Genomic DNA, 15,099 nt, shown 5'->3' with positions numbered 1-15,099 from the left:
CGCCCCAGTTCCGCCTTCGCCACACCTCTGACACGCCCCCATCAACTTTGTCCGCATCCGCGACGGAGTGCAGTTGAAAACGTCCAAAATCGGCTTTCGATTATACCGCTTTATTCGTTTTTGTGAGATAAACGTCCATCTCCCGATTTAGGTCGGAACTTGGGCATTTTTCTCGTTCGATTATAAGCAGGAGAGGCATCTAACTTTAGCATCTTCAATAAAGACTCATAGGTATCTATATGACCTTCACAAATAGGGCCACCTGTTATAAAATTATCCTCTATTCCCCTAATTCTGTATTCTTATGGGCCAATATTGAGACTGTGGGAGGGAGCCTGGCTAACTCCCACAGTTGGAGGTGAACCCAGAAATTCAATGCCGGGGCCATATCCAGTGACCGGCATTGAATTTCCGGTTTCTTTGGCCGCTAAAAAACATTGGGGCCCTTTTGCAAAGTCACGCTGAAAAGTGGCCTGCAGTAGTGTAGATGCGTGCTTTGGGCTCACGCAGAATCATTTTTTGGCACACCTGTAAAAAATGCCTTTTTAAAATTTTTGCCAAAAATGGTGGTGCAGCAAATGCCACTTGGCGCGTATCGGACACGCGCCAAGTGGCATTTGATGCACGTCGGTCATTACCACCCAGTTACCGCGTGAGACTTTACCACTAGGTCAATGGCTGGCATTAAGGTCTCAGACCCAAAATGAGCATGTGGCAATTTTCAAAGTCTCACGTGGTAACTGGGTAGTAATGACCTACGTGCATCAAATGCCATTTGGCGCATGTCCGATACGCACATCTGAAAATAAAAATTATTTATTGTACGCACGCCAAAAATGAAATTACCACAAGACCCACATGGTAGCTGGGTGGTAACTCCATTTTGGCGCACATTGGGCCCCTTAGCCGGTTAAGCTGATATTCAGCAGCTGACCAGCTAAGTTATAGCACCCATAGATAACCTGCTATTTACGCAGGTCTATCTGGCCACTAAACTTAGCCAGTCAGCCAATGAATATTGACGTGACACAGCTGGTGACCAGACTAGCCGCTAAGTGGTAATATTCAGCCGAGAGAGCTGACTATCTCACACTGAATATTAGCACTTAGCCGGCTTTAGGCTATTTAACCAGAAAGAAGTTGTTCATGGATGGTTAAATAGTTTTAAATATCAGCCGAATAGTGCCTAAATGTAAGCGCCATAGCATCGGAGTCTGTATAGGTTGCCCAAATTTAGGCATGGATCACAGATCCACACATAAACTAATTAGCCTATTAGGCTATAACAGTTATTAGCATTTAACAAGCACTTAATTGGCAGTAATTAGAACTTGCATATGGATCTGCCCTATGCCCTATTCTATAACATGCATGCCTCAATTTCATAACGTGCAACTTCAAAGGGGGTGTGGTCAGGGGAGGGGCATGGGCAGGTCAAAATGTAGGTGTTATAGAATACTGCAATTTATGCATGCTAAGCCAGTATTCTGGAAAGCTTGTTCTGCACAGAGCGCCCTTTGCAGAATACTAGCTTAGCACAGATCATTCCATTGCCCAACTTTGGGTGCTGTTTATAGTACACTAGCACCTATGAAGGTGAATGTAACATTCACATGCACAGGTGCTGGTTGGGCATACACATAAGGGGAGCATGGGCAAGTCCCATACTTACATATGTAACTTATAGAATAAAGTGCCATACTTGCATGCTAACATTTACATGGTGTAAGTGACAACACCTAAATGTCGGGGCGCAAATGCCAATTTATGCTCTATTCTGTAATGGAAACTGAGCACCCGGATGCTGCTATAGAATTTGTGCTCAGTGCCCTGCATTTTAGCACCCAAATTATAGAATTGACTCCTATGTGATTGACAGGATAACTTGTTCCTTTCAACAATTAGGGCCTTATTCTATAAAGGTTATGGTCCTAAGTTTATGCTCTTAAATAGATTATGCTCGTAATTTAGAAGCATACATTTAGGAGTGTAAATTATACTTACAAATTTAGGAGCATAATCTTTATAGAATAAGGCTCTTAGTGTCTGACCTCTGTACTGGCTGTAGCCAAATTTAGATTGCAAAATGAATAAGGTGAGGCCATAGCAACCATGTGAATTATTTTGTAAGATACTGTGGATGGGAGACCATGCCAGAAGTGCTCCATTGGCTCCATCATCATTCACTCCCTACCCAATAGAAATATACTGCAATCAAAATGAGACATTTGGGGCTGAGGATATGAATCCAATTGAAACCAGATTAAAGGGGCAGGAGCGGGGAGGGAGAGACTGAGGGACATTTTAAGGGCTAGCAATGAATTTAAGGAGAAGTATTTGTGAATTAGGTTTAATTTCATTCCCTGGGTTTCTTACAGGTCATTGATGATTTAGCAGCGCTGTATGACAATGACATATCAAAACTGGAAGCCATACCTGGAGCCATGTTTGAGAGCAATGGAGACCCAGGAGAGCTCTTTAGTGCAATCTTCTTGGACCAATTTGTCCGTCTTCGAAATGCAGATAGATTCTGGTTTGAAAATCTTAACAATGGGTAAGAATTATTGCATAGATATGCTTCAAGCAAAGCACAAACACAAAAAAGTATGCTAAACATAGAATTTAAACAGGACTGGAAGGGGCTATAAATAATTTGTATTTTTAAAAAAGCCTCAAAAATCAATCAGGCAACTAGGGCTAAAAGTCAAAAAACCTTGCACTCTACTCAAGTTCACTTTCATCATAGGCTCAATCTACCAGTAAACAGAAGACGGTGTAGGAAACAACTCCACCTAATGTGGAGAAAAGCAGACTACCCCCCCCCCCCCAAAAAAAAGGGTCAAACATAGCCAAATCACTTATAGTCACTGCTACACTCTGTTTCAAAAATCAAATATGGCACCAGTTCCAAATACAATCAAAAAAACATCTTGCTAAAAAAAAATCACTTATCTTCGAGTGATATCATCAGGCAGTTCCAGGACCAATCAACATCCTCGACAACAAGATGTACCAGATCCCACGAAGTTCCATGATGCATTGCAAAGATGGAAGTGGAGAAACCAACCCCAACAAGGGCTGCTTGTTTTGCTGAGCTGCTTCAGGAGGCAGAACTGAAGCAGCTCAGCGAATCTAGTGGACCTTGGGGTTGGTTTCTACCATTTCAGTGCATCTTGGAACTTCGTGGGATCTGGTGCAGCTTACTGTCAAGGACGTTGACTGGTCTTAGAACTGCCTGGTGATGCCACTTGAAGATAAGTGTTTTAATTTTTCTGAGCAAGATGGTTTTTTGATTGTTTTTGGAACTGGTGCCATATTTGATTTTTGTAATCTACACCTCTTCCTTAGGCTCCCTGATCTCCTCTCATGGTTTCCACTATCATCTTTATGCCGACGACACCCAGCTTTATCTCTCCACACCAGAAATCACTGCGGAAACCCAGGCCAAAGTACTGGCCTGCTTATCCGACATTGCTGCCTGGATGTCCAACCGCCACTTGAAACTAAACATGGCCAAGACTGAACTTATTGTTTTCCCACCCAAACCCACTTCTCCTCTCCCTTCACTCTCTATCTCAGTTGATAACACCCTCATCGTCCCCGTCTCATCTGCCCGCAACCTCGGTGTCATCTTCGACTCCTCCCTCTCCTTCTCTGCCCATATCCAGCAGATAGCCAAGACCTGTCGCTTCTTCCTCTATAACATTAGCAAAATTCGCCCCTTCCGCTCCGAGCATACCACCCGAATCCTCATCCACTCTCTCATTACCTCTCGCCTTGACTACTGCAACCTACTCTTCACCGGCCTCCCACTTAGCCATCTATCCCCCCTGCAGTCCATCCAGAACTCTGCCGCACGTCTTATCTTCCGCCTTAACTGATATACTCATATCACCCCTCTCCTCAAGTCTCTTCACTGGCTTCCAATCAGATACCGCATACAGTTCAAGCTTCTTCTACTCACCTACAAATGCACTCGATCTGCAGCCCCTCCTTACCTCTCCACCCTCATCTCCCCTTATGTCCCTACCCGTAACCTCCGCTCTCAAGACAAATCCCTCCTTTCAGTACCCTTCTCCACCACCGTCAACTCTAGGCTTCGCCCCTTCTGCCTCGCCTCACCCCATGCTTGGAACAAACTCCCCGAGCCCATACGTCAGGCCCCCTCCCTACCCATCTTCAAATCATTGCTCAAAACCCACCTCTTCAATGTCGCCTTCGGCACCTAATCACTACACCTCTTCCCAGGAATCCGTAACTGCCCCAACTTGACATTTCGTCCTTTAGATTGTAAGCTCTCCTGAGCAGGGACCATCCTGATTTGTTAATTTGTACAGCGCTGCGTAACCCTAGTAGCGCTCTAGAAATGTTAAGTAGTAGTAGTAGTAATAGAATTTCAGCAGTGACTGTAAGTGATTTGGCTATTTTTGACCGGGGTAGTCTGGTTTTTCTTTACATTAGGTGGAGTTTTTTCTACACTGTCTTTTGTTTACTGGTAGATTGAGCCTATGATGAAAGTGAACTTGAGTAGAATGCAGGCTTTTTTTTTTTTTTTTTTTTTTTAGCTTTTAGCCCTAGTAGCCTGTTTGATATTTAAGGCTTTTTTTTCTTTTTTTTTTTTTTGTATAAATTGTTTATAGCCCCTTGCAGTCCTGTTTAAATTCTTTGTTTTGCAAACTTTTTTGTGTTTGCATTTTGCTTGGTGGGTTAGTTTGCCTTCCCTGTATTTTTGTATAGATATGCTTCAGATATTATTTCACCATTCATCACCTTTCTTTGTTACATGTTCCTACCACTGTTGTCTTTATCTATCCCAAGCATGCCTAAAACTTCAACCTAATCCAGGAGGTACTCCTCCAAGAACTTAGGATATGTGGAGGGGCATTTTCGATATGATGTCTAAATCCAACTTTGGATGTTTTACTGATAATGTCCAAAAATCAAGCAGCAAACATGGCCATTTTCAAACCTGAAAAAGTCTCTTTTTTTTTTTCAAAAATGGTTATTTCCTAGACGTTTTTAAATGTTTTGTGCTCATTGCATTTTTCTTTTGTGACCATTTTTGGAAAAAAAAAAAGAAGAAATGTCCAAGGGGAAAATGTGCAAAACAAGCCATTAGGATGTATGGGGAGGGGGGCAGCATTCTTAGTAGATTGGCCACACAGACATCCTGCAGAACAGTGGGGCACCCTAGGGGGCACTGCAGTGGACTTCACAAAAAAGGTCCCAGGTACACATCTCACTGTTACCCCCTTATATTTTATGGAGACCCTTCCAAAACCCACCCAAAACCTACTGTATCTAAGTGTATACCACTTGTTTATAATTAGGATCTGCCTCACCCATTTGCGCAGCGGAAGCCATGGGCTCTCTGTACTATCCTAGAAAGAACTGCAAATCCCCTCTAGATGCTTAATTACCCCAACCCTGTATCTGCTCATGACAGGCTTACACCGTCAAGGCAGTATAGACCCTTGTAATTAGAAAGGAACCCAGTATATAGTAGATATAATAAGATAGTTTATTACAATCTTACCAATAGCAGTACAGTTGTCAAGCATTCATATAATGGGGCAGCATATCATGGCACGTCCTCTCTCTCTAGCCTTCTGGAGTCTTCCTTCTCTGGTCTTCTTCTCCTCTCGTCTGCTCTAATACTCCTCAAACTGCTCCTTATATACAATTTTGGCCCTATTCATTTCAATGGACCCCAGCTGTCTCAACAGGGCTCTTGGTTCTTATCAGTTGATCAGAATGACTTCATATGTTCCCCTCTAGCCCCCCCCCTTTGGATGTTCTCACCCGGGGTGCAGCTGACCCAGTACTATCTCTACATAACCATAGCAACTCTTGCTTATGACGTCTTGCAGGTGCCAGTCTTAGGATTGTTTATAGAATAGATTGCCCCCACCCTTGCCAGCTCTCAATTACCTCATTTCAGCACTTGCCACAGTGAAATGTAACTGTGTCAAAGATGATCTCTGATTTTTACAGGCTAGCTCTCTTTTGTATCAGAGATTATTTTGATTTTAAGAGAGGCCTAGCTCTTATTATGAGCCATTGGCCTGTATTACTGAGAGCAAGGGCTAGCATAACTCTTCACACTACAATTGCCCTTATGCCTTCAGGTATCACCTATTTATGGGTACTCTAGGTTTTGGGTGGGTTTTGGAGGGCTCATGCTTTCCACCACAAGTGTAACAGTTAGAGTGGGATATGGGTCTGGGTCCCCTTATCTATAGTACACTGCACTGACCACTAGGCTACTCCAGAGATCTTTGGGGAGTAGTAGGGGGTCAATGACCACTGGGGGAGTAAGGGAGGCCATGTCTTAATTCCTTCAGTGGTCATCTGGTCATTTCCGGCACCTTTTTATGACTTAGTAGTTATTGAAACAGGTCCAGACCAAAACATCATGTTCAAGTGTACAGCGCTTCGTATGTCTAGTAGCGCTATAGAAATGATAAGTAGTAGTAGTAGTAGTAACTTTTATGCCTGGACATTTTTGCTTTGTTCCATTATGGCAGAAAAATGTCCAAGTTGTGGGAATACTCAAATCCCACCCCCAATATGCCCCTGATAATCCCCCCCCTCCCCTCCCCTACTTGTGATTTACATGCACTGCAGGCAAACTGAATAGAAAAACATCTTTAAAATATGTTTAGAAAATAGAGATTTGGACATTTTTGCAAGAAAAACTTCTGCCGCTTTATTTCACTTTTTGGACATTTTTCTGTTTTGAAAATGAGTCTCATAGTCAGGTTTTCAGACCTATATCATCCACATGTGCATGAGATAGGTCTGCATATAATGTAGACGGTGCGTGTAAACTTATCTCATGCATATTCGTAGATAGTTGACTTCCACAAAATGTCAGTCATCAGTCTAGGCTTTCCTCTTGATTTTCATTTCGATAGGTTGTTCAGCAAAGAAGAAATTGAACACATTCGAAACATAACATATCATAATGTCCTTGTTGCGGTTATGAATGTTGAGCCTAAGGATATCCAGCAGCACGTCTTCTTTTGGGTCGATGGTAAGTGCCCTCTTGCAGTGATTGGCCTGTCTCTATGGATGAAGCAGTATTTCCAAGGATTAAACAATCAAAGAGACATCAAACTCCAATCAGGCGTTAAATCTTCACATTTTAAGAGAGATCAGGGGAGGGGTGTGCAGTCTTTCAGTTTGATTCCTACTAGCCAAGAATTCTTGTGAACTGAAGGTGACAGTTGTCTGTATTAATTTCTATTTGACATTTTCAAGAAAAAACAATCGTTTGAATACCTCAGATCAGGACTGGATTGAAGACCTGCCTTTTCTGTGCAGACCTTTGGGGAGGTCTGTGGAGCCACAGACACAGGTCCTGTGAACTAGGTTGCTTGTGCCATTAGTTTTTCCTTTTCTTCTCTTTGACTGTTGTTGCCATGCCCAGACTGTCTTTTTCTTCTTTCTCCTTCTTCTGCCCTGTCAATTAATATAATCAAATCAATAATGAGTATCCTGGTTCCAATAGTATGTTACTGTCAATTAATATGACATTCTTTATTTTTCAGTTTTGTAAACCACTTAAATATTGACAAATGGTATATTACAGCCAAAATAAATGTAAACATAAACAATAACTCATTTTGCAAAGATAAAGTTCAGTAATAGTGCAGGGAGTTACACCCAAAGATTACAATAAAGAAAAGAAAGAAAAACAAGTAAAGCAGACAGCTAATAATGCAGTGGGATATAAATTCTAAAGATCATTATCTATCATAGGTTAAGCAAACAAATGCTTGTTACGACTTCATTACAGATCACAGTCAGGCCCTCCTTACCAAGGCCTGGCAGTCTCTTTTCATTTATTTGTTTTATTACACATCCATCATAACCAAGCAAAGTGCATTATAGAATGTAAACCATAAAATAAGGTCCCCAATGATCTGCAAACCCTAACGCCAGCTCGAAGCTGGCGTAGGGTTTGCCACGGTCAGCGACCCAATCTTTGGCACGCTGGTTGATGATCATTGGGGATGAATATGTTTAGCCCTGTTTTGCATGCATTTGCATGCTGGTTGCATTTAGAGCCCTCGAGCAGTTGTTTCACACACTCGGGGACTCTGATCACTGGGCGGTAGCAAATGCCAGCGCTAGTATGGCGCTAACAGGCTCTAGCACCGGCGTTTGCTTTTGATCATCCCCGTGTCAGTTAGGGAAAGATGCATATTTAAGTGGTGCTGATTTTTGAAGTCCTCCATAATAATAAGCAGAGGTAGTTGCTGTCTTATATATCTAGCCAGTTTCAGCTGGTATTCTGCTTATTTATGCACATTCTTGGTGCAATCTAATATACTTACTGCTCCCCCCAACAAAGCAAACCTGAAGACCCCTCCCAGCAACAGGGGGCTGGAGGTCCGGCGAACCTCCAGTCCCCCCAACGATCCCCCCCACCCCCCAGGTTCAGGAAGGGCTGGAGATCTGGTGGGTCTCCAGCACCCCTACCCCCCCCCCCCCCCCAGCAAAGGGTCCCTGGTGATCCAATGATCAATCCGCCCCCTCCCTACCTACCCCCCTACCTTGTGGGTTGGAGGTGGGAGGTAGCCTGCCTCCCTCCTCTTCCTTTGACACTGCAAAATGGCGGCGCCCAGCCTTGCCCAGTGTATCCTGGGATGCGCTGGGCGGGGATACACACCATATAAGGAGCCATTTTGCGGCATCGAAGGAAGAGGAGGGAGGCAGGCTACCTCCCTTCTCCAACCCATAAGGTAGGGGGGTAGGGAGGGAGGGGGCGGATTGATCACTGAACCACCAGGGACTGTTTTGGAAATGTTGAGGGGAGTTAGGGGGGACTGGAGACCCACCGGATCTCCAGCACTCCCTGAACCTGGGGGGGCTGGATCGTCGGAGGGACCAGAGGTCCATTGGACCTCCAGTCCCCGTTGCTCAGGGCAGGGGTAGTTGGGGCCTGATGGTCCCATGGACCTCCAGCCCCTGTGTTTGACAGGTTTGGGCTTTTGACAGCCCAGACCTGTCAAACAAGTTTGGGAGGATTGTGCTGAGCGCATGCTCAGGCACAATTCTCCCGCACTTCTACCCCATGATCAGAGATAATTGTGTGCTTACATTTGCATGCAATTATCTCTGATCATAGGTCTAATAACGCCCCACGCTGTTCCAGCACTATTTTTGGAGCACTGTTTGGAACAGCGTGGGGTTTTGATCATCTGCTTGTGAAAGCCAATCCAATTATCAAAATAAAAACCTAGCACTCTCCCCTTTACACCTTCATGACAGCAATTTTGAATAATTTGAATGTTTTTATAGAAGTTCAAAAGGAGAAAATTTACTGAAGAGTAAAAAGGATAGATTCAAGCAATTTGAAAAATAGGTTCAAGAGTACTTAGCGAGCCAGGAAGACCAGCACCAGTCCAAAATGAATCTAAAACCCGAGGAGAAAGTAGATGTCCCAGGAAAGAGTGAGAACAAGAATTAGAAATCCTATTCTGTTTTGTAACTGTATCCTGTGAAAACTGCATGTAAAAATCCCCATTGTTGGAACACACAAGTGTCTCCTTGGATGCCTTGGGTGTTGATGGTTAATCCTTCAGGGAGTTCATGCCAGGGTTTTCCAATGGTCTGTGGAGTTTAACCCTGGTATCAGGTGAGTCCCCTGACTTGTAGGTATACCAAGGAGTTTTAAAACCTTAGTATCTGTGTTCAAAGTCAGTGAAAAAAACAAATTTTTTAAAAAATGATATTAAGCCTGTTTCCATAGAAGCAAAATATAGAACAGCTTCCATAGTCTGAATGGAAGAGACAGCTTGCTCATGTTAAATCTCTGTGCTAAAACAGATTTTGGGGACTATTTGGCGAAGATGCAAAGAGCTGGTCTTGCTCATGAAGGCTTCATGACACTGCCCACCATATTGCTTCTTCCACTTGTTCTATAGGGAAGTGTATTATATGAATGTTAATTCTGGCAACCTGGCAATAAATCCAAATGAAACTTTAAGAGCATTAGACAAACATTCATTGCGATTATTTTGGTTAAAACTTGTCTACTAAGAATTATAGATTAAAATGTGTTTGACTGAAGAAGCAGTTTTGTGCTGTTCCATCTGCAAGCCTAGACTAATGCAATAAACAAGTGATAGACAATATTGTTGTATTGAGCTAACTTAACACATTTGTGCCTAGTGCTGGAGAGTTAAAGTCCTTTCATCTGTTTATTTCCAAGTGAGCTTAGAAAACTCTGCCTATACAAGTAATTTAGGGTTTGATGGACTTGCACAATAGCTCAGGTAGCTGTATGTTATCATGCACAAGGTCCCTAGCTTGATACCTTATGATGGGTTTTCAGTCTCCTGGGAAAGCTGGGGCAATGGAGGTGGTATTCACTGCCTCCAGTGGGAGGGACTTATCTTAATTGCTTGAGGGCAAAACCTAAAGGTAATTCTATAAAAGGGCACCTATGCTGAGGCATCAAAATTGCACCTATTTAGAGCCTATTCTATAAGGAAAAGTAGGTGTCTATTTTTCTTTACAGAATAATAGCTTTAAAATGTGTCTATACCAGAGGCGTAGCCAAGGGTGGGCTTGGGTGGGCCCAGGCCCACCCACTTTGGGTTCAGGCCCACCCAGTAGCAGCATACCTATGATGTGGCTGGCAGGGATCCCCAAGCCCCACCAGCCGAAAACTCCCAAAAAGTGTCCCTCCTGCATACCTTGTAAGTAGCAGATCTTCGCCTGCAGTGAGCAGTGACATACATACTGCTCGCACCGGCCCCACAGCCTTCCCTCTGATGTATTTCTGCCTTGGCAGAAACAGAAAGTTGCATCAGAGGGAAGGGTGTGGGGCCAGCATGAGCAGTGTGTATTAGTTGCTGCTCGCTGCTGGTGAAAATCTGCTATTTAAAAGGTATACAGGAGAGGGGGGAATGTTTGAGAGACCGTATGGCATGCAGGCAAGAGGAGAGACCAAATCACCTGTGGGACAGGACGAGGTTCTTCTGCCCACCCATCTTGGGCCCAGGCCCACCCAAAATTGGGTGTCTGGCTACGCCCCCTGGTCTATACTGTAGACTAATATAGCATGATAGAACCCAGACTTAGGGAACAAGCATAAACAACACTAAACTAATCACCCTAAGACTCAAAACTTCACCCTATAAATAAATATAAATGTACTCGCCTACGGGGAGGAAAGACCTCAGTGGCACCTTCTACCCCTAATTATGGATATAAACGGCCTTATGAACATTCCACCATCATCGGTCAAAAAAACATCCCCATTCTATCTTCATATAATATATTACATCATCAAAAATTCATCTAACGGAGCTGGACGCAGACCATTTGACCCTGACGCAGGCGACGAAACGCTGGCCATAGTTGGTCTTGGTCGCGCCATGGTTGTGATTAACTGTAAGGAGGATCGGACCTTGTGAAAGCTAAGTGGCCGTTATACATTAATTATACAAATGTCCATCATTAGTTAAAAATTCAAAAAAGAAAAAAGAATTAAATATATGTTGGATAGAGGCTACTTATCGCGTGGTGGTGTTGCCGATGATGAAGCAATCCAGCCCCTATAAGCTCCGTATAAAATAGAGCCGGGGGCTTCTTGAGGCAACACCTCCTCTAATCAATTGAGTATACATATTTTTTTGGTCAGTAAATTTAGCTGATGATATATTTTATGTACTGTATGTCTTGTTTATATAAGCCAGATTTCTTAAAAAGGCAGGTTATAAATTATTACAGTTAATTAGATTCAGTAAATGAGATGGTAGAGTTGTGGGTGTACTCTTCGGATTCAGCTTTGGATGTTGTTGGGCCAAAGAAGGAGACTGAACCGAAAAAGGACTATTGTCCATGTCCTTGGAGATCTTTTGTAGTTGTGAAAGTGAAAGCTGAGTTATGGCAAGCTGAGAGGAAATGGCGTAAAACTAAAAATGCTGATGATTTTGATGGGTGCAAAATTTGATTGCTTGAATATACCCAGCTATGTACTACTACTACTACTACTACTAAACATTTCTAGAGCGCTACTAGAGTTACGCAGCGCTGTACAGTTTAACAAAGAAGGACAGTCCCTGCTCGCAGGAGCTTACAATCTAAAGGATGAAATGTCAAGTTGGGGCAGTCTAGATTTCCTGAATAGTGGCATAGTGGTTAGGTCCAAAGGTGACATTGAAGAGGTGGGCTTTGAGCAAGGATTTAAAGATGGGCAGGGAGGGGGCCTGGCGTATGAGCTCAGGGAGTTTATTCCAAGCATGGGGTGAGGCGAGGCAGAAAGGGTGGAGCATGGAGTTGGCGGTGGTGGAGAAGGGTACTGAAAGGAGTGATTTGTCTTGAGAGCGGAGGTTAAGGGTAGGAACGTAAGGGGAGATGAGGGTAGAGAGGTAAGGAGGGGCTGCAGATTGGGTGCATTTGTAGGTTAGCAGGAGAAGCTTGAACTGTATGCGGTACCTGATCGGAAGCCAGTGAAGTGACTTGAGGAGAGGGGTGATATGAGTATATCAGTCCAGGCGGAAGATAAGACGTGCAGCAGAGCTCTGAACAGATTGAAGGGGGGATAGATGGCTAAGTAGGAGGCCAGTGAGGAGTAGGTTGCAGTAGTCAAGGCGAGAGGTAATGAGAGAGTGGACGAGAGTTCGGGTGGTGTGTTCAGAGAGGAAGGGGCGAATTTTGCTGATGTTATAGAGGAAGAAGCGACAGGTCTTGGCTATCTGCTGGATATGCGCAGAGAAGGTGAGGGAGGAGTCGAAGATGACTCCGAGGTTGCGGGCAGATGAGACGGGGAGGATGAGGGTGTTGTCAACTGAGATAGAGAGTGGCTGGAGAGGAGAAGTGGGTTTGGGTGGGAAGACAAGAAGCTCGGTCTTGGCCATGTTCAGTTTCAGGTGGCGGTTGGACATCCAGGCAGCAATATCGGATAGGCAGACCGATACTTTGTCCTGGGTTTCCGCAGTGATGTCTGGTGTGGAGAGATAAAGCTGGGTGTCGTCAGCATAAAGATGATATTGGAAACCATGGGATGAGATCAGGGAGCCCAGGGAAGAGGTGTAGATTGAAAAAAGAAGGGGTCCAAGGACAGATCCCTGAGGAACTCCAACAGAGAGCATGATGGGGGTGGAGGAAGAACCATGAGAATGTACTCTGAAGGTACGGTGGGAGAGATAAGAGGAGAACCAGGAGAGGACAGAGTCCTGGAACCCAAATGAGGACAGTGTGGCAAGAAGTAAATTGTGATTGACAGTGTCAAAAGCTGCGGATAGGTCAAGGAGGATGAGGATGGAATAGTGGCCTTTGGATTTGGCAAGGAAGAGATCATTGCAGACTTTAGATAGCGCCGTTTCTGTAGAGTGTAAGGGGCGAAAGCCGGATTGAAGTGGATCGAGGATGGCATGAGAGGAGAGAAAATCATGGCAGCGGCTGTGAACGGTGCGTTCAAGTAACTTGGAGAGGAAGGGTAGGAGGGAAATGGGGCGCTAGTTGGAGGGACAGGTAGGGTCAAGTGATGGTTTTTTGAGGAGTGGTGTGACTACAGCATGCTTGAAGGTCTCAGGGACAGTTGCAGTGGAGAGAGAGAGGCTGAGGATATGACAGATGGGGGGGGGGGTTGACAGTAGGAGAGATGGTGTTAAGTAAGTTGGTGGGGATGGGGTCAGAGGAACAGGTGGTGCATTTCGAGGAGGAAAGAAGATGGGTGGTTTCCTCTTCGGTGATATCAGGAAACGAGGAGAAGGAGGCCTGGGTTGGTTGGTTGTGGGAGTGGGTTATAGGGTGAAGAGGAGTAGATGGTTGTTGGTGAATTTGACTATTCGAGGTTGATTTTCTGCACCTTGTCATGGAAGTAGTCAGCCAGTGATTGAGGAGAGAGTGAGGGGGAGTGGGAGCGGAGGGCACTTTGAGGAGGGAGTTAAGGGTGGCGAAGAGATGACGAGGGTTTAAAAAAATGCATATTATAAACAAAAAGTGGCAGGGGCATTAAGTAGGCCTAGGGAGTTATATCAAACTGTGAACTTTCTGTTACATGGATTTAAGAGTGAAAAAACCTGTGGAAGGACCCAATGTAAATGGGGTTTTGAAATTTATGTGGGAAAGTGAAGAAATTGAAAGGGGATGTGACTTTAAGGTACAACAGAAAATACCTATTTTATTTGATCCTAAAAATACTGATTGTCTACTTTTGAGTTGGTGACTGATAAAGAGGTTGAAGCCATAATAAAGTCAGTAACACCCACACGATCTTTAGGTGACCCTTGCTCATCGGGTGTGTTGCGAGAATTAGCATATAAAGTTGTTTCATCAGTTAAATTGATTGTGAATAAACCATTGTGTGAGGGTGTGTTCCCAGATTTATGTAAACAGGTCACTGTGAAACTGTTACTAAAGAAAGCTAATTAGGATCCTCCTCATCTGAGTAATTACCTACCAACATCAACTGTTTCGGTTATAGGAAAAATCATTGAGAAGATGTGTGAAAACAGTTCAATGATTTTGTGGAAAGGATGGATGGTTGGATCCATTTCAAGTATGGATTTAAAGGAGCACATAGTGTTGAGATTTTGTTAATTTCAACTGAAGATTATTTAAAGAGAAATATGGATAATAAAACTTGCTTCTGTTTTGTTTCCTTGGATGTATCTGGAGCTTTTGATTCTGTAGATTTAGATCTGTTGATTGACACACTGAAAGAATTAGGAATAGCAGGACAGGTTCTTCAATTTGAAGGAGAGATCTATGATTGTTCAGAGTGCTTCTCAGGTTTCAGCTTCGGCTGAGGTTGATTGTAGAGTGCCCCAACGATCAGCATGGTCTGCATTATTGTTCAATATATTTTTGGCACTATTGGGTAAAGCTTTGCGGGCCTTAGAGATTTGTTATCGCTTTTATGCAGATGACGTGTAATTTTTCTTCCCAATAGTATCATGGAAGGATGCTTTGAATAACCAGTTAAATATGTATATGAGAAAAGCAAAACAATGGATGGCTGAACATGGCCTTTTTCTGAGACAGAAGTTATGATTGTAGGTAGCCAAGAGATGACAGTTTGGCCAGATAAGGTATTGTTGGATGGGATGTATGTTCCAATCAAGAAAGAAATTA

The 15,099-nt window shown here is 43.7% G+C and overlaps 1 protein-coding gene across 1 annotated transcript in view; it reads left to right on the top strand.

Moving 5' to 3' along the window:
- LOC115458066 (dual oxidase 1-like) overlaps positions 1 to 15,099 on the top strand; it is a 287,347-nt gene that overhangs the window by 137,867 nt on the left and 134,381 nt on the right. The window contains exons 13-14 of the mRNA XM_030187873.1: positions 2,379 to 2,554; positions 6,918 to 7,036. Of these exons, the coding sequence (XP_030043733.1) occupies positions 2,379 to 2,554; positions 6,918 to 7,036 (295 nt within the window). The remainder of the gene's footprint in view (positions 1 to 2,378; positions 2,555 to 6,917; positions 7,037 to 15,099) is intronic.

This window comes from Microcaecilia unicolor, chromosome 1 (assembly GCF_901765095.1).
Source record: "Microcaecilia unicolor chromosome 1, aMicUni1.1, whole genome shotgun sequence".
In the NCBI taxonomy this organism is placed as follows: domain Eukaryota; kingdom Metazoa; phylum Chordata; class Amphibia; order Gymnophiona; family Siphonopidae; genus Microcaecilia; species Microcaecilia unicolor.
This window is presented reverse-complemented; position numbering and strand designations above follow the sequence as displayed.